General features: G+C 44.4%; 1 protein-coding gene across 15 annotated transcripts in view; it reads right to left on the bottom strand.

Moving 5' to 3' along the window:
* The window catches only part of SLC39A12 (solute carrier family 39 member 12), a 51,164-nt gene that overhangs the window by 7,945 nt on the left and 23,142 nt on the right, over positions 1–20,077 (bottom strand). For 11 of the 15 annotated variants that reach the window (XM_053259765.1, XM_053259759.1, XM_053259755.1 and 8 more), the window contains 3 exons: positions 19,901–20,053; positions 16,522–16,632; positions 9,473–9,536 (listed from right to left, as the gene is read on the bottom strand). In XM_053259765.1, coding sequence (XP_053115740.1) covers positions 9,473–9,536; positions 16,522–16,632; positions 19,901–20,053 — 328 coding nt within the window. Of the gene's footprint in view, positions 1–9,472; positions 9,537–16,521; positions 16,633–17,954; positions 18,161–19,900; positions 20,054–20,077 lie in introns of those variants that run through there. The other 4 variants (XM_053259766.1, XM_053259764.1, XM_053259758.1 and 1 more) reach the window with 3 other exon arrangements.

Here is a 20,077-nt window from a genome sequence, read left to right as displayed (position 1 = left end):
TTCCAGCTCCAAATGGGTCTACAAAGCAGCTTACAAGTTAAATAATAATATCACAATCAATAAAAGAATTCAAAACAAAAACAGGAAGAGCCACCAGAAACTCCAGTTGTAAATTGCAAAATCACTGAGATCCAAATACCATTTGAAATAAAACTGATTTTACCCATTGCTTGAAAAGGAAGGAAGGAAGGAAGGAAGGAAGGAAGGAAGGAAGCTAGCTGACCCTTCCCGAGGACAGAACTTTGCAGTCTTGGTGCCACAATAAAGAAGACCCCTGTCCTACATTGCTACCTTAGAATAATAAGAATCTTAGAGTTGGAACAAACCTTTGAGAGTTTGTAAGTGCACATCTACTCCAAATCTGTGCCCACTATAGCAGTTTCCTGCTCAAGGCACCTTCTGATAGAAGGACAATATGGAGCAAGCCAAGTTTTGCTATATTTTCTGTAAATCTCTTATTGCTTTTTTATGATGTTCTTTTGTTCTGGTCATTGACTGAAATAAAGTGATCTGATCTGATCTGCCTTTATGAAGCAAGCCTCTGCTGATAACTGAGAAATTTCTAGTCTCTTCCTGAGACTCACCATCAGAACACACTGGATACATGACTGCATTTTAGAGAATTCACTGAAAGTTGGGGTTGGGGGCAGAGGTGCCATTTCCCATGGACTTTGGGGCTAAGGTCTATGTGCCCCACTGTCCTGGAGGGCCCCACCAGCATCAAGCATCTCCTTCCTATGGCAGTAGGGTGCTGGTGCTATCTTGGAGATTCCTCCCTGGCATGTTGCATTCTCCACTCCAGCAGCCTAGGGAGGCTCTCCAGAGCCTGCAAGCAGGCTGCTGCTGCTCCCCGCCACACATATCTGGCAATCAGCTATTCAGTGGGTGGGTGGGGGTTCTGGAGGTGGAGCACTATGCTCTCTCCTGCCTCCCTGGGAAGCTCTCTTCCAGCAGCATAGCTGGAAGCAGTGAGGCCTGCACTGTCCAGTACACACCCTCTGCCCTGCTACTGGCTCCTTGGTGGCCTGTTCCTGCCTGAAGAAGAGGCATGAACCCCTGGAAAAGGTCAGTGTGGAGGACTATGGGGCTTGTGTCATCTCTCCCCGCCCCCCGCAATTTTGTATATTTCCAGAATTACCTGGTGTAGGGTTTTGAAATCAGGCACAGATATAGGGTAGGGTGGCAGGACTTGGTGTATTGGATTTGAAGTGGATTGGTCGATATGTTGATTTTTAACAAATTTATGAATAAAAACCCATCAAAATAGTCCTATAACAGGCTTGTCTCAAGGCACAAAATTAATAACACTCTTGGAACTGAAGTCCCATCTTGGACCATTATTCCACCACCCCCTTTGCGATCTGCAAAGGAATCTGCCCTTTGATTTCATAGAAAAATTTAAAGCACCTCGCTTTTATGCCCAACCCTTTAGTTCTCCTGGAATGGCTTGTCATAGGGCTTTGAAATTGGGCACAGATGCCAGACAGGATGGCTGGACTCTTGCATTCTATATTTCAAAGAAATCAGTCAATCCTGTGGTTTTCATAGAATGTTTCCCCTGCTGCAGTAAAGCTGCCAGAAAGCATTCTCTCTATCTATAGAGGTCAGCCACACAACTGGGCGGGTGGGATGGTGGGTGGTGGTGGGGAAGGCTAGTTGTACTCATCTTCGTTCCTAGTTGTTTCTGGGAGTGCAGACTGTGCCCCCAGGTGATTGGTGCTGTGTGCTGCAGCATGGAGCTCTGGAGGCCGGGATGATGCGCAGGCATGTCCTTAAGGTGGGGTGACCGAGGCGATCTAGGCCCCATGTTGGAGCAGCCTGCCCTGCAGAAATTTATCTTCCTCCCCCAGCCTGGCCGACCTGTAGTGCTGCACAAGCTGTGCGCAGGCTTGCCTGCTATGGAAAGGTTCCCTGCAAAGTGTTACAGCTTCCTCTACTCCCTGACTCTCAGCTGTTTGGTGGGCAGGTGGGGTTTCCAGGGGCCTCTCTGCTAGGTGCTGGCCTTCCTGAAGCTCTCCATTCCCTGAAGCTCTTCAGGAAGCAGAGTGGCCAGCACTGGCTGCCCAACAGAGCACTGTGCACACCCTCTGCCCTTGTCCTGTCCTGCAGCCCTGTGCTGGAAGTCTGTGCCGTCTCTATGTGTGACTGGGCTGGAAGCAACCCAGCTCACGCACAAGCAGCAAACCTGGGTTAAGGCAGCACTTGTTCCCTTAACCTTGGATAACAGCTGGGCTATAAAGCGGTGCTGCTTTAAGTGGTGCTGCCCCGCTGGGCCAGATTCCAGAGGTTCTCATGTGCTGCCTAACCCAAGTGGGGCTTCCTTAGCCTGGGTTAGGTTGTGCATGAGAACAGCCTCATAGAGTACTTCACATCTAGCGAAAGGTAACATCACAGTAACTGTCAACATCCAAATAAACAAACAACAATTCCACCACCACCACCCAATTCATGATGTTCCAAGTTGGTTTGTGATCCAGAAGGTCTGTGAATCAAGGGGCATGTGTTTTAAATTTTGAATTCATTGGCATGATCCAACTAGGAATGTGCACAAGCCGGTTTGGCGCCTGCTCTGGGAAGCACCAAAGTGGCTTGGGTGCCATATTTGAACCAGCTCGGTGGGACAAGGAGTGGTTTCCTTAAAAAGGAGAGATTCCCCATCCCACCATTTTTTTGGTGGCAGAAAAATGGCTGCATGAGGCTCCAAAAGGCCTGCATCTCCAAAAGGCTGCATGAGGATGCAGTCCTGTTCCCTGCAGCCTCTGCATGGTGTCAGCATATTCCTTACCTGCTTTTTAAGGGAACTGCTCCCCACCCCACTGGTGGCTGCAAGAACAGCTCATGCATATCCCTAGAATCAACCTTGAATTTGGCTTCTGTTTAGGAAGCCGAGAGAGAGAGGGAGAGAGAGAACACATACACACAGAAGAAGGAATAGACTTGTTTTCTTATGTTCCTGAAGGCAGGGCTAGAACAAATGGGTTGATTTCCAGGGAGCAAAGGGGTCCCCGTAAGGCCATTAGGTCCAAGTTCTAAAATTACCCAGCTGCACACCCCTGGTTGGGAGTATTCTTGTGGTTTTTCTGTAGGGTTGTTGTTGTTTTAAGCAGTCATTTTAAGTGGTGTGTCTTGGTGTTGTTGTGGTCCATAAACTGTCCAGAAATGAAAACTTCTAAATGATTGTAAAAGGAAACATACAGGGAGGGTGGTGGTGGAAGACAAGTGTATCCAGAAAATCCCCCTTAGTTGCCTGGAAGCTCTTTGAGTTCAACAGTATTGGCAGGCTTGCTGGATTTCTTTGCCGACTTACTGGATGGAACCTAGATGTTCCCAATTTGAACAGCTCTTTCAAAAACATGAAAGGCACATTAGAGGGCACAAGAAGAGCAGCACAGAAATAATAAGGTTCTTCTTCTTCTTCTTCTTCTTCTTCTTCTTCTCCTCCTCCTCCTCCTCCTCCTCCTCCTCGTTAAGTTTGTTAAGAATGGCAACACATTCTTGCCATTCTGGTTGAAATTTACCAGGCCATATGTGATTCTGGTATCCTAGTTTATATACATAATGGTAGTAGAAGAGGGAATAGAATGGACTCAAACTTTGGCAAGCGGGGTGATGGGAGTTAAAGACAAAGGAATTGCTACTGTAATGAGCACAAGCTAGACAGAGAGCAGAGAAATTCTCTCCTGTAATTCAAGTATACTGGCTAAAGACAGAGCACAACACAAGGAAGCAGACAGAAATAACTGCAGTCATTGGCCAGTACTGCGATATCCCTAGAAGTCATTCAGTTTATACCATTTTATTTCTTATATACTTACTATGTACAACTACTTCTAGTGGAAAATACCCGTAAGGATTTGCTGCAAATGGAAATGATAAAGGCTTCTACTTGCCTACAGTTTCTTAAGATGAGGGAGGAAAACATCTAAGGCACCCAGTAAAAGTAGAGATGCATATATCAGGCAGTATATAAATATGAGAGAGAGAGAGAGAGAGAGATGCACTTGGTCACAAAATTTACTGGGTGAGTTCACTTTGGCCAAGGCATTTCTCAGTCTAACCTCACGCACTATGTAAAGATAAAATAGAATAATCCTACACACACTGCCCTGCGCTCCCTAAGATCATTTATGCTGAATCAATCAGACCAAAGGTCCATCTAGAGGATGTTCTCGTGACCAGTCTAACCCTGCCTGGACTGCCCAGGTTGTGAGAAGAGGCAGTATCCTTGCAAATGCCCCCACTCCCCGCCTGCCTAACTCTCTTAACGAACTCAGCGTATAGCTGACATTAAGGATGCTCTTGCACCTTTAACCTGGCTACTGTGTATCATGAGACTCCTAAGGCAGCGTGCAGGAGTCACAGAGACGGGCGCATAGAGTCCCCATGTGAGGGGGGAATCCCTAATGCAACGTGGATGCCACACATTCAGTGGTCCCTCTAATTTTTGTCATCTATGTGCGGAATGAGTTTTGTTCTAGGCAGCAGTATCAAGGCAGTGTGTGCGCACCTGCATGCAGAATGAGGCCTTCCTGATTCAACCTGAGAGGGATCGAAAATGAACTGAGCAGACATCCAAAAACTTGTGGGTGCATGCACCTGTGCAAGCCTTAGAGGGAATAGTGTGCACATTGCATGGAGGGATGCCCGGAGGCCAGAACAACAAGTTCCGCCCTGCTTTGTGGTTCATGGAGCTGCACAGAGCAGGGCTGCCTGTGTGGGTGGTAGGAGGCGCATCCAAGAGAACCTGCTTGGTCATCTGGGGAGATGGTAAAGTGAAAGCAATCTTACCCCCACACCCTCCCTGCCTGCCCGGGGGAATCATGTGAATTGCCCCCTAGTCTAGCATCCCAATTTTCATCAATGCCTCTGAGAAGCCACAAGGAAGGCATTAAGACAGATAGCCCTTTTCTGCTGTTGCTTCTTGGCAGCTTGTAATCAGTATACCGCTCTATTCTGAGCATGGAGGTTCCATCAATAGACCTAGCTTAATTTCCATGCATTTCTCAATATCATGCTCTGCCTACTCTGAGGCCCCGTGTGTTGCTGCCCTGTGTGGCAGACTATTACTTTGCAGCAGACTTCTAGGCTTCTGAAGCTCTGGACAGGCTTTGCCCTATTTACAGTATTATTTATTCATTTATTATCACATTTTTATACTGCCCAAAATGCAAGTTCTCTGGGCCGTTTACAAGACAATAAAAACCAATAAAAAGATTAACACATTAAAATTTTAAAATCCACAGTTAAAATAATGTCTAATTAAAAGTCTGGGTGAACAAATGCGTCTTGACTGCCTTTTAAAAAGTTGTAAGGAGACCATACATTGGCCTTCCCCTGGAGCAGGAAATATAAGAGGCTTCCTTCCAGAGGCAGATCTTACTCCAGTATCAAGGTCTGCTCCTACTCCTTGGCTTGACACTTGGTGTGTTCCTGGCTCCTCTCTTTCTCTGGCTCCTGACAACTGTTCAATTTGACTTTTAGGGTATTCCTGGCTCCTGTCTGATCCTCTGGCTCCTGATGACTACTCTGTTTGATGTCTGGTGTGTAACTGGCTCATGTCTTGACCGTTCTGGTGTCTGACTGTTTACCTGACATGAACCTGCTGTGTTTCTGGCTTTCATGGTCCTGGCTTCAGACTTGTCGCTTCTGATGGTGACCACTGCCCATGGCTCAGCTTCCTGACAATTGGGATTAGATCAGGCCTGCTCAATTTCAGCCCTCCTGCAGATGTTGACCTACAACTCCCATAATCCCTAGCTATTGGCTACTGGGATTATGGGAGTTGTAGTACAAAAACAGCTGCGGGGGCTAAATTGAGCAGGCCCGGATTAGATGAACACACTGAAGATAAATTAAATATCTTGATGGCTACATGGATCCTCCATGTTCCATTTAGAAGTAGCTTGCCGCTTTTAACGCCAACTAAGCCAGTGACTATAACCATATCTTGTATCAGCAAATTCTACAAATTAATGATGCATTTGTGAAGAAGTACTTTCTATTGTCTGTCCTGAATTGATTGCCAGTGCATTAAGTTCACATTGCCACGCCACCATTCTGTTCCTACTACATCTCTGATTCATCCAAGACCTTACACAAAAGTACCGGAGCAGAGAGATGCTGTTCTGATGCAACTCTTCAATTGGCAGAACTTTTGTATATTAATCCATCCATTTTACTTTACACAGTGGAGCAGGGGCAAAAATATAGCATTTATTTTCAGATAGCAATGCCAAGGTTGAAATTCTTTCCTGTCAACACTGCCTACAAAAATAATCAGATATTTATCTCTTTGATGCTGAGGAAGAAGTCATCAGTAAAACAAGAGAAGACATTGCGAAAGAATTATCCCAAATACAGGCACAATTTGATTGGGGGGAAAATGATTGTAGCATTATCTGAAATGTGCTTTATATTATTAGAGAGTGATGACTGAGCAGAATGGAAACATCCAGAGATGGATTAAGATAATGGTTTAGAAACTGGACTGAAGAAAAGGCAGCGTTATGCCCTGAAATAGAAGCTAAATCCTTTCTGTCACGGAACCATACTAAGAAGTCTGCAGAATATAAGCACATTACCAAAGCATTTAGGGGTCATGTTCTGAAATTCTCTAAAGGGTAATTAAAAGGGCAAAGTATCTTCATAAGATATGAGTGCCATATCTACCTGCTTCCATCTGAGCTCAACAAAGTCACATTTGTGTTGTTAAGAGTAGAGACACAAGGAAATCGTTGTTGTATTTGAAACAAATGTTTGACTGAGAAATATAAACTGAAGAAAAATATAATGAATTCATTGATTTTGATGAAAAATCAAAATATTGTAAGGAAAACAGAAATGACTACATCAAAAGAGCTATTTTTTTAAAAAAAAATATGGTGAAGGCAAGAAGGCATTCAAGGCAGAAACTTTCTAACAGCAGGGGAAAATATAAGGAATCTTTAAGAAAAACTTCATGTCTCTCTGGGTACTTGTGCCTTGCCTTAGATTTGAAATAAAAGTGACAGAAGGCTGTGAAATCCCCCCCCCCGCCCAATCTAGATTGTAACTGTGGACATGTAATAAAAAGGCAGGTTTAAACTAGTATAGTATGAATCAACCTGACATTATTGCACTGGCACAGGAAATGTAAGCATCTCTTATTAAAGAGACCTAAACTGCCATCCTATATCTATAAAATATGCATTATTCTCTTTGCCACTAAGTCCAACGCTATCATTGTTTTAGGTGCAGGGCTATGATTCAGTGTCAGAGTGCATGCTTTGCACACAGAAGGTCCCAGATTCAATCCCTGACTCGTCCACGCTTCCTACAGCCTTTCCCCAGCCCTCTGCCTTCTTAAAAGGCAGGGAGAGTGTGAGGAGCTCAGCTGGAGGAGGAAGAGGAGCAGGTACTGTGGCCATAACCAGATAAGAAGTGAACACAGGGGAGAACTGGTGTGCAAGACACGAAGGGTGTTGAATGAGTTGGGCTGTGGATTGAGGCTGTGAAGTGGGAGATCAGGACTGAGGAGTGAGAAAACTGTCAAGGAATGCACTCTGTGGGGTTGAAGGTGGGGATAGCAGTTCACCACACTACCTCAAACACCAGAGAGGGCTTGGACCAGGCTTGGGGGGAATGATCCATAGTGGGACTGCAGCAGGGTGGGAAGAGCAAATATCTGTCCTTCCCGTATATATCCGTATATATCAAATATATCTACACACACACACACACACACACACACACACACACACCCCTGTAATATGCATATGAAAAGAACACAAAAGGGCAAACTATGTGATTCATGGTCACATTATTGATGTGGTGGTCATGGGAAGGGACTTCCAGATCCCTCAACTACTGTCTCCTAAGAATAGATCCATAAGTGCAAAAGGCAATCCAAAATAATAGTCTGGTTCAGATGTAACAGGAAACCGGAGGTTCCTTCACCTCCAGTTTCATAACCTGAATGTTCACATTTGGTGAAATGGAGTTTGCAGGGGCAAGCAATCTGTGGTTTCCCTCACCAAATTCCACTCTGAACCTTCAGTCAGCATAGAGTTTCACCACTGCAAACTCCATTTCTGCAATGCCAGCGTTACATCTGAATGCTGGCACTGCAGTTTGGGCCCAACAGAACCAGAGTTGAGGGAGGAAGCTCCTCCCTCACTTCAGCCTGATTGGCTGTGCAGGCTGTCCTTCAGGAAAGAAAGAAGCCCACACAGCCAGGAGCATAGCAAGGTTGGTGGCGGCCGGAGTGTGGCTGCCACTGTGCCCCTGACCTTGCCCCCGCATCTGATATCAGATGCAGGGGCCTGGCTAGCCATGCCCCCACATCTGATGTCAGATGTGGGGGCGTGGTCTCCCTCCCAAACGGGGCCGTGCAGCCCCGTTTGGGAGATCGGCCCGTGCTGGTTGAGCAGCGTGGGCCGGAGGAACTCTCCTTGCCTTAAAGGCAGGGAAGCCGTTCTGGCCGCACTGCCAATGTATCATGGGCCAATTTCTCTCCTAAACAGGGCCATGCAGCCCCATTTGGGAGGGAGATCAATTGGCCCCACTGTGTTGGCAGCGAGACCAGGAGCGCCTATCCCTGCTTTTAAGGCAGGGAGAGTCACTTCGGCCTTCGGCTCCAAACGGGGCCGTGCGGCCCCATTTGGGACTGAAATAATGACTCCACGTCTGCTGTCAGATGTGGGGGTCATGTCAGAGGCCGCACTCACAGCCCGATTGGTGGCAGCCAGGGTTCTTTGAACCCGTTCACCCAATAGTAGCTCCACCCCTGCGCACAGCCAACTCCCTCGCCTAACTGCAGAGAGGCAGCTCTCCCCACTGTCCGAATGTGGACAGGAGAGTGGGAGAGTGGGGCGCGGAACCACAGGTCCATTGGACCCGCAGTTCCATGATACATCTGAACTGGGCCATAGTATGGATCAATGAAAAAATTAAGAAAACTTATTTTATTTATGCAACTGGTTTGATAATAACAGTGGCTGACATACTGTGGAAGAGTATATCAGCCTTGTAATGTTGTGTTTGCATAATTTGCGTAAATTGTGCAAGTGCAAAATTTGTGCAAATTACTCACACAAGAGTAAATAACTGTTTCCAGTGGCCTTACTCTTGTGTAATGCAATTTGAGCAAATGCAGTGTTACTAGGCTGATGTGCTTTTGCACAGTGTCAGCCTCTGCAAGGGTTTTGCTTTGACCCTCCTTCTCATTTGCAGTGTCTGGGGCAACAAATGCCAAAGCAATGGCAGTGAAATAAACCTCATAATTACAGGGCTATGGATGGCAACAAGCCTTTAAGGAGGAATTTAACTATGTGATTTTGCTGGACAGCATTGAATGCTACGATGCAATGTGCGGGGGGTGGGGAGAGCTAAGCTACTTTTATGTACACAAGCCTATCTTAAGATTTGGAGGCAATGCTGGAGCTATTTTGTGTCAACTGGCTGCACCCCCCCGCCCCGCCCCTTTAATACTTGCGTTTCCTGATGACTGCTTTCTTGTCTGGAGAAATTTCAGTTGACTCTGCATCTTCATGACTGTGCTAAAAGAAATATGAAAAAATGTCACAGTGTAGAAGTTTCTCTTTCTTTTGTGCCATGATATATGGTTGCTTTTAAAGGGAAACTTAGTAGAAATTTACTGTATACACAGATCACTGCTGACATACCTAATCTGTCAAGACTGGGGCCAGATTAATGTGAATCTATACCTGTGGACAGTTAAATACTTGATGCATGGGTGTGAGATTGGATGTGCATGTGTATGAATGTCTCCCCCCACCTTTGCATAACAGAGACACATTCAATAGACTGTGAGTCCAGGTCTACACCCCAATTTAAGGATTAAGTGTTCCAGAGGCTTTAAGTAGCTTCTGGCAGTGTTTTGTGGAAACAGCTTGAAAAGAGAGCAGAGGAGAAGGAAACAAGTGCTAAGTCTTGAGGGAGGGAAGTGAAAGGGTAATGGGGCTTGGCGAGCAAAAGAAGCATAGGCTAAGTATCTGAGACTACTGCAGCTACGGTCAGAAAGTTTTTATTTATTACAGTTCTGCCTTTTATTTATTATGTTCTGCCTTTTCCTATAGTCCAAGGCAGCTCACATGAAAAAAGTGTCACAAAAATAACATCTCATTCAATAAAAATATGTAAATTTTTACAGGTTGGGACTGAAACGCAGGGAAAACCAATGCAAAGTTCTGTTGCAAATTTCATGCCCATGTAATTTTCTTCATTTTGGGAGTGTGGCTTTTTGAGTTCAGGTAAGAATTTTCCTCTAGGTCACAATAGTTAGAGAAAGGAACATTGGTCTTAGCCATGAAGGGTCCTTTCCCCCTGTAGCTAGAACTCAACACCCACTGAGCAGGGGCGTAGCTATAATTGAGCGGAAGTGTTCAAAGAACATGGGCCCCCAGCTCCTGAGGGCTCCCCAGCTCCATCCCTCCCTATTTCCTTCATTATCTCCCTCACTCTGGGGGGCCGCCAGAGAGAGGGATGAACACGGGCCCCCTCTCCCTTAGCGACACCCCTGCCACTGAGCATGCTTGAGACAGGCCGGAAATACTTGTAAGCCATTCCTCTAACCAGGTGGCACCATCCCCAGTTCCGGGACTGTAGTGCAGAGTGTCACCCAAGCCATTATTGCTAAAGGATATAAAAAACTCAGGAGCAACAGTGTGAGCTAGGTAGATAAGAAACATGTGCAGAAGGTAACCAAGAAAAAACCAGAGGGAAGGTAAAAGATGATGAGCTGGATCTCACGATCAGTGAGACCCGGTTTGGGGAGCTAGCGCGCAGGGCATACTGGGGAAACCCCCGAGCCAGGAAGCTGCTTCTCAGCCTCCTGCTGGGGGTATACTCGTGAGTAACCGTGGTGCAGAGCCGCACCGCGGCTACTCACAATTAAAAAAACCCAGGTTTGCAGAGTGCTCGCTCCGCAAATCTGGTTTAAGGGGCGGGCTACTTGAGCGGGTTACCTTCTCAAGAACCACCAGGCTTGCAGCTGAGCCTGGTGGTTCTCACGATTGTAGAAAATTGGGCTAGCAGAGGCTAGCCCAATTTTCTACAATCGTGTGAATAGCCTCGATGTCTAAGAACCCAGGGAGATGCCTCTACCCAAAAACGGTATGTACCCCATTCCCAACTATATACAAAGAAGGGGATGAATAGACTCCCAGATAAAACATCCAGAAGGGTCTGATGAGCTCCAGCTACAGGAGAAAAGGACCCTTCATGGGTAAGACCAATGTTCCTTTCCCCCCTGATGACCAAAGATGACCATTGCTCATCAGCAATGGGACATGTCCAAGCAGTACTCCCGAAGAAGTGGGTGGGAGGATGTTTAGACAATTTGTTGCAATACTCTAAGGCCAAAGACCACTTGAGATGATGCAAAGGAGTCGATCTTGTAATGGTGTGTGAAAGGCGTGGCTGATGTCCACATAGCTGCCCTGCAGATGTCAGCAAGACGTCTCCTGAGTGGAGAAGGCTGAGTCCACCGTCGCGCTGCAAGTGGAATGAGCTGTGATTCCTGCTGGTGGAATGGATTGACTACAAGAAGGCCTTCGACTCATTGCCTCACACATGGATACTAAAATGTTTAGAAACAACTGGTGTCACCCAAAACATTCAGATATTTATTTTAAAAGCAATGAGCATGTGGAGTACACAGTTAACAATCAATGGCGAGACACTTGGACAGGTTAGCATTAGAAGAGGCATTTTCAAAGGAGACTCACTATTCCCTCTGTTGTTTGTAATCGCCATGACTCCACTTTCACAAATACTAAACAAAACAAGTCTCAGATACGAAACATCTAAAACATCAAGTAAAATAAACAATCTGCTGTACATGGATGATCTGAAGTTGTATGGAAAGTCCCAGTCAGAAATTGAATCACTGCTAAACACTGTCCGTATATTCAGTAGTGATATAGCAATGGAGTTTGGACTAGACAAGTGTGCTGCATTAATAATGAACAGAGGGAAAATAACAAAAACAGAAGGAATAGAACTGCCCAATGGAAGCAACATCAAGAACCTGGAAGAGAAAGAACATTACAAATACTTGGGCATTCTCCAGGCTAATAACATTGCACACACTAAAGTTAAAAGAAAAATTGGAAATGAGAGAGGAGAGCTAGAAAAATCCTAAAGTCCAAACTCAATGGTGGGAACACCATACAAGCCATAAAAACCTGGGCTATACCTGTTATCAGATACACTGCAGGAATAATAGACTGGACCCAGACAGAGCTAGAGATGCTAGATCGTAAGACCAGGAAAATCATGACCATCAATCATGCTCTGCACCCCCGCAATGATGTAGATAGGCTATCCCTCCCTCACAGCTCCGGTGGAAGAGGAATGCTGCAAGTCCATCAAACAGTAGAGGAGGAGAAAAGAGGCCTTGAAGAATATATCAAGGACAGTGAAGAAGATGCACCTTAAGATGGTAAACAAAGAACAAGTCTACAAGAAAGAACAAGCCTAGAACCGAGCAGAAAAATGGAGAAATAAGCCCCTGAATGGTCAATATTTGCACAATATAACTGGAAAATCAGACATCACCAAGACCTGGCAATGGCTTAAGAATGGCAACCTGAAGAAATAAACAGGGGGTTTAATACTGGCTGCACAAGAACAGGCACTAAGAACAAATGCAATAAGAGCAAAAGTAGAAAAATCAACAAGAAACAGCAAGTGCCGCCTTTGTAAAGAAGCAGATGAAACCGTGGACCACCTAATCCGCTGTTGTAAAAAGATTGCACAGACTGACTACAAACAAAGGCATGACAAGGTAGCAGGGATGATACACTGGAACATCTGCAAAAAATGTAGCCAAAAATTGGTGGGACCATAAAATTGAAAAAGTTGAAGAAAATGAAGATGTAAAAATATTATGGGACTTCTGACTACAAACAGACAAACATCTGCCACACAATACACCAGATATAACTGTAGTCGAGAAGAAAGAAAAACATGTCAAAATAATTGACATAGCAATACCAGGGGATAGCAGAACAGAAGAAAAAGAAATAGAAAAAATCACAAATCACAAAGATCTACAAATTGAAATTGAAAGGCTGTGGCAGAAAAAGACCAAAATAATCTCAGTGGTCCCAAAAGACCTTGAAGAGCACCTCAACACCATAAGGGCCACAGAAATCACCATCAGCCAATTACAATAAGCAGCTTTACTGGGAACAGCCTATATTCTGCAACGATATCTATAACAACTGACAATAAAATTCTGGCATCCCAGGTCCTTGGGAAGGACTCGATGTCTGGATAAAACAAACCAGTCAGTAACACCTGTTTGACGGTGTTAACAACAACAACAATAATAAAAAATAAGGAGCCGCTCACTCAGGCATATGGAAGCCAGAAGCTTCCCCCCCTTTTTTGTTTTGTTTTCATTGCCCTCCAAGTGCCTAGTTTTCCTTGAAGCCTTGTGTGGCAAAAGGAGGGTAGCTGGCAAAAGAGTCTCCGCCTGGGCAGGAATGGCTACAGACACGGCAGGTGCCGAAGATGCCATCTGAGCTGGCAAAGCTAGCAGAGCCTGATCAGGTGTTAGAGGTCCTTTGGAGAGCGACCCTCCCAACAATTCTTTGGCATGGGCACGCTCCATAATGGAGAACAAGTGCTGGCAGATGGCAGAAGCCGAAACAGAAACAACGAGAAAACCAAAAGTAAAGCAAGCCAATTAGCTGAATTTTTTTTTTAACTGTTTGCAAATACTGAGCAAAGTAACAAAAAAGGACCTAAGGCAAACTCCCTTCCCACCCCTGCACACTTTAAAGTGGAAAGAGAGAGAAAAGATCGAAAATCTCTAAACAATTGTAAATCCCAGCAGAGCACAATTTTTAGCGTGCAAGTCTCAAACAGACAGGACCAGAACTGGGGATGGTGCCACCTGGTGAGAGGAACGGCTTACAAGTATGTCCGTCCTGTCTCGAGCATGCTCGGTGATAAATCCCATTGCTGGTGAGCTCCAGCACAGGGGAAAATGAACGAAAGAAATCCCTGGAGGATTCTGCTGCCTACTCACCCCCAGTCCTGTATGGTACAGTTGGACTCATTTAGTGCTTTTTCTGTGGTGCCCTTAAAATTCTTAGGAAATGATGCAAAAGGACTGGGCAGTTGTTGAGGAATGCTCAATGGGCAATTCTGCCCTGTTCAAATACTGGCTGATATCCAGACTAAATTATTTATTTTTATTTATTTTTATTTTATTTTACATTTTAATAGATAGTGCTTTAGAGTCACTCCTTAGTCCTACTGGATGTCAGCCAGTGTTTTTATATGTGCCAATGAATGCTCAGGTGAGATGGATAGCTTTCATGCTATGGTCAGCACTATGTGAATACCACTTACAGCCAAAAGCCACTTTGTGGGAGGGCAACATTCAACAGGAAAACAGTACAAGGCGGGGGTGGGGAGTGTTAATTGCCCTATCTGTGTGCAAAAATGAGGACAGTCCGAGAACGAGATTTGATAGCCCCCCATCACTGTCATTGCTGCAACCACCACTCATAGAAAGAACATAAGAAGCTGCCATATACTGAGTCAGATCATAGGTCCATCTAGCTCAGTATTGTCTACACAGACTGGAAGTGGCTTCTCCAAGTTTGCAGGCAGGAATCTCTCTCAGCCCTATCTTGGAGATGCTGCCAGGGAGGGGACTTGGAACCTAGATGCTCTTCCCAGAGCGGCTCCATCCTCTAAGGGGAATATCTTACACATCAAGTCTCCCATTCATATGAAACCAGGGCAGATGCTGCTTAGCTAAGGAGACAAGTCATGCCTGCTACCACAAGACCAGCTCTCCTCTCCACTCAGCACTGCTCACGCTCTACTAGCTTTTCTCCCACTGCTTAAGAACACAAGAACAGCCCTGCTGGATCAGGTCCAGGGCCCATCTAGTCCAGCATCCTGTTTCACAAAGTGGCCCACCAGATGCTGCTGGAAGCCTACAGGAAGGAGCTGAGGGCATGCCCTCTCTCCTGCTGTTATCCCCTACAAACTGGTATTCAGAAGCATCCTGCCTCTGAGGCTGGAGGTGGCCTATAGCCCTCAATCTAGTAGCCATTGATAGACATCTCCTCCATGAGGTAATTCAAAGCCCTCTTAAAGCCATCCAGGTTGTTGCCTATCACTATATCCTGTGGCAGAGAATTCCACAAGTTGATTTTGCATTGTGTGAAAAAGTCCTTCCATGTGTTGGCCCTAAATTTCATGGCAATCAATTTCATGGGATTCCCTGGTTCTAGTGTTATCTGAGAGGGAGAAAAATCTCTCTCTGTTCACTTTCTACCATGCATGATTTTATAGACCTTTATCATGTCTCCCCGTAGTCGTCTTTTTCCTAAACTAAAAAGCCCCAAGTGTTGTAGCCTTGCCTCATAAGGAAGGTGCTCTAGGCCCCTGATCATCTTGGTTGCCCTCTTCTGCACCTTTTTCAGTTCTACAATGTCCTTCTTTAGATGTGGTGGTCAGAATTGTACGTAATACTCCAAGTGTGTCTGCACCATAGTTTGGTATAAGGGCATTATAATATTAGCAGTTTTATTTTCAATCCCCTTCTTAATGATCCCTAGCATGGAATTGGCCTTTTTCACAGCTGATGCACATTAAGTCGGCACTTTCAACGAGCTGTCCCTCTCAAGATCCCTCTTCTGGACAGTCACTGACAGCTCAGATCCCATAAGCATACATGTGAAGTTGAGATTTTCCATGCTGCCTGGCCATCCATCCTTCTTCCCTTTGCAATGCTGCATCATGGTATGGTCTAATAACATCATCACTGCATCGCAGTTGGTCAAAGGAAGTAGGCCAGCAGGAGTGAGCAGGAGGTAAGATGGCCAGCACCCACAGCTTCAATGGTGTGTGACTGTGGATGATGGGACTTGTAGTCCAATATCTGGGGACTCCGTTTTCAGAACCCCTGATTTATACTTTATAAATCTGGCCTTCACTACGCTCCATGCAGATTGAACAAAATACACCCAACCAGCAGCTCAATCAGCCTGTTTTGCTGCCTTTCTGGGAGTTCAAAGAAATGGAGTTGCTGAGCATCAGCTAGGGAGCCACAGTACCTGACAAGTGGTAAAAGTCTAAAAAGAGGCTATGGGTCCTTCTCTCATTATAGGTACTTGAGAGTAGAGATGTGCAAACAGGTTCGACGTTGAACATGTTCGACAGGCCAGTGTGACGGCTGGTGGGGGCCATGCCTGATAGTGGCCACAAGGTGAAGCAGGAGTGGTGGGAGGGGGTGGCTTGGCAACACTGGATGCCTGGTGTCCAGGCAACCCAAGAAACAAAGCATAGAGGGTGAGAGCAGGGGGGACTGAAGCGGCCCCAGAAGTCCCATGGTGCCAGCGGCCTAGAGATGTCCCCATTCTCCATTATAGCTACACACCTGACTAGGACATCTTTTCTTTAACTCAGGGAGCAAGAAAAAACAAATAGCATGCACATAGGTTTTGTGGGTTTTTTGACCAAGGGGACAAAAAGGTCATATCAATAACCTACCAACTGTATAGTTGAAATGGATTTGCCTCTGCTCGAATGGTGGTTTAATTCATGCTTGTCTAGAAGGTCATGAGAATGTCCCAAGTGCCCATTAGCTAATGAAAGGCCCTGCTGGATGAAGATGCTTTGCAATTAGTTCTGAAGCCAGATGAATGAACACAGGTGTGGCTTTGCCAGTTAGTCTCATGTTGAGATTTAGCTATTAATGTGACCGATGATCATGGTTGACTTGAAAACAGTTAGAAGAATTTCACAATAAACATCTGCAAATGCTTTCCTAAGCAACAAAGAGAGTTTAAACAAATTGCATGGTGAATCATGACTCAGAGGAAATTAGAAGATTAAATCAACACTTAGAATAAGTAGTTCACAAATTTTCCTTAGTGTATAACGTAATGGTTAGTGTCCAAAATCAAATGTTTTTGTTAAACATTGCAAAATTCACGATGGCTCTTAAAATAATTTTACACTCAAATCCTCAGGCAAACCCATTATAATTATTAAAATGCAACAAAGTCTCATTTATCTAAGGGCCTTGGGAGAAATCCAGAATATTCAAGGTGATGTCTGGATAAATGAAAATGCCAGTTACAGAATGGTTGCACTGATGTGAACCTACATAGTGGTAAACCATTTTTCTTTCTTTTGCATGCAGTTATATTTTTGATATATTTATATTGAGAGATCAAAAAATGGTTTGTGTTTGTCCTGCTTTACTATTCTGTTTGTGTTCAGTCCTGCTTTACTTGATAGTTTGGGTACATAATAAGTAAAAAATTGGATTGTGCTATCATAGCAAACCAGGATTAATCTTCCACGTGGAATAGTATCAGGAAAAGCTTAGCCAGCTGAAGAAGCATTCAATATCCTCCTGTAGAAGAGTTAATGAAGCATCTCATCTTGTGCTACACTGTTCTGAGACTCAGCCAGGGTCGGATTAACATAGTAGCAAATGTAGCATTTGCTACGGGCCCCGCGTTTTCTTGGGCCCCGCACTCCTGGCTTGAACGTCTGCCCCTTCTTTTGCTCTCTATTTGGTGCTCTCTGCTGACTCTCCTCATTGCCTGCTGCTGCCCATTCTCTCGCCTCACTCAAGGGCATTTAAGCAAGGTCTTCCTGGCACCATGGTGTTGATTGGGTTATCTATTATGTTAAGCAGCACGGGAGGGAGCAGTAAGAACAACAATAGGAACAGATAGCTTGCAAAGGGGTCTCAAAGATAACTTAATCGCCACGGAGTTGGTCCTTATTTGTTTAAACTGTAAAAGTTTTTAAAAACATACACAGAGAGAGTAAAAGAAATAATAGCAGTTTAGATTAAAAAACAACCAACTATGAATGAAGAAAGGAAGCTAAAGAAGATGCTAGTTGAATGTTGCCAGCATTTTCCAACTGACTGGGAGAGGGTAAAGATAAACAATGAGAATGTGTACCTTTAAGAGGAAAAAGAAATCCGGAAGTAACTCAGATGTACGGCAAGAGGAGTCTCAAAGTTTAGTGGATCAATTGAGGGGAGCTTGGAGGGAGATTATATCACGGTCTTGTTGGGTAAGGTCACTTATATCCTCCTTTAGTATCTAGTGCTGTTGGGAGGGAATTTGTGATCATTGCTTTTCAAGGAACTGCCAAATTTAAGGTGAGCTCCTTTCCTCTCCTCTAGAACTGAAATAACTACTGCTGCGTTGCCAACTTCATTAGCTTTACATTGGGATGACCGTTGAAATTGTCCAAAGATAAACGGAGGCTGCAAACCTAAACACACTTACTAGCGAGTAAGGCTCATTGAGTTCAGTGGGACTTACTTCTGAGTAAACATGCTCAGGGTTGCACTGAATGATTTGTGCATTTCCTCCTTTTAATATTAAGCATGTTAGTGTAATTTAGATTGAAAGAGGTTGTGCCTCCTGCCAAAAGATTGTCTTTTGGATACTTCTGTTTTCATGGAAGTTGCTAATGCACCTCATCATAATCACATTCATATGCAATGCTTCAACTATTTTAAATATACATCTGCTTTCCTGTCAGGCTTGCACAAGAGGTTAAACATATATTCTTAATATTGTCAAATGGCCCTTTTAATGTGATGGCTGCTGGGATCCAATATGTTCTGCACACATTGGAATCAAACATCCACTGTTGTGTCCCAAAATTGCTAATAGGTTCAGATTTCTCAAAGTACAGAATTCCTGAGAACCTTTTAATTTAAACATTCAGAGTTTTGTTCCCCACCCCCTTTCTCTTTGTGAAAATAACTCCAAAGGAGAACCCATGGTCAGGAGTCACAAAAGTGTGTGTGGGGTGTGTGTGTGTGTTTTGCAAAGTTTGTTGACTGGCTGGCTCAGCTGAGTGGAGGAATTGGGTGGTTGGGGGGGGGGCACTAGGCAAATGAAAAAATTGAATTAATTTACTATGCAAGTAAATAATTTATGTTTCAATATTTATGTGCATTTTTTTAAATTTGCGGCCCCTTCATAACATATGCTACAGGCCCCACACTAGCTTAATCCGGCCCTGGCTCAGCAACACTTGCATAACACTAGAATAACCAATATCAAGAAAATGCTATTAGCAACTAAGTCTAATAGCCATCAAACAGATGAAGGTGCTAATATAAAAGCATCATTTTCTGGATGTTTTATATTATTCCTAGACTCCCAGGCAGAGCTCTGACCTGCCATTTTCCAGAAACAACATGGTAGCTCATTGTTTTTGCTGGGAAAAGAAACCTGCCTGTATTTGCAGACAAGGACATGAGATTTCCCCACCTTTGTAACAGTCTCATTAATGCAGCAAAAGGAGATTAAAACTAGCATTATCTACACCCTTGAGTTTTCATTAGTGGACACAAGCTTATATTGGACGTGGACTGAAAGTCTGAGCTATATTGAGACTCCTGTTGCTGGCCACAAGAAGGAAAGATATGCAGTCTTAAAAGGTTCATCCCCCTTCATGTAGATGACACAAATCCTGCTCCTCTCTGTGTTCTCCCTCCCCCCGCCTCTCTTTTTAGTAGATCAGAGCCATGGGGTGAACTCATTTTGTCTGGCATAAGAGTTGAATGATAGCCTACGGTCATTGCTGACCAGGGCAGTTTAGTCTAGCTGTCAGCAATGAGCATACATACAGTGATAATATATTTCTGTTTTCAACAGGTCCCACAGCTTAGCAACTCGGTTAGTTTACTTATCATGAAACTCTGCAGAAAAGGTTAAAAAAATAATTAAAAATAAAAATGTGCATAATGAGTGGAAACTAAACACGGGGTTAATAGAAGAAGTTTGGAAGCAAATATAACTTATGCTTCTTAGATAGTTATTAGATAACATTTCATTTTTCAAGTTAGCAAAAATTATTAAGGAATACAAGAAAATCAACTTACATGGTCATGTGGTGATACGAAAAGAACAAACCCTTTTTCAATCAAAAAAAATCCATGGATCCCTCCAATTAAAGCCAACATCTTCCATATATGCTCTTTACCATCATAGAACTGTTCACCCTCTTGAGCTTCATGTGGATGCAAACCAAGAATCTAGAAATGTAACTTGCTGATAAT

This window comes from Hemicordylus capensis, chromosome 6 (assembly GCF_027244095.1).
Source record: "Hemicordylus capensis ecotype Gifberg chromosome 6, rHemCap1.1.pri, whole genome shotgun sequence".
NCBI classification, from domain to species: Eukaryota; Metazoa; Chordata; class Lepidosauria; order Squamata; family Cordylidae; genus Hemicordylus; species Hemicordylus capensis.
Note: the sequence above shows the minus strand (reverse complement) of the source record. Positions and strands in the feature narration are given on the sequence as shown.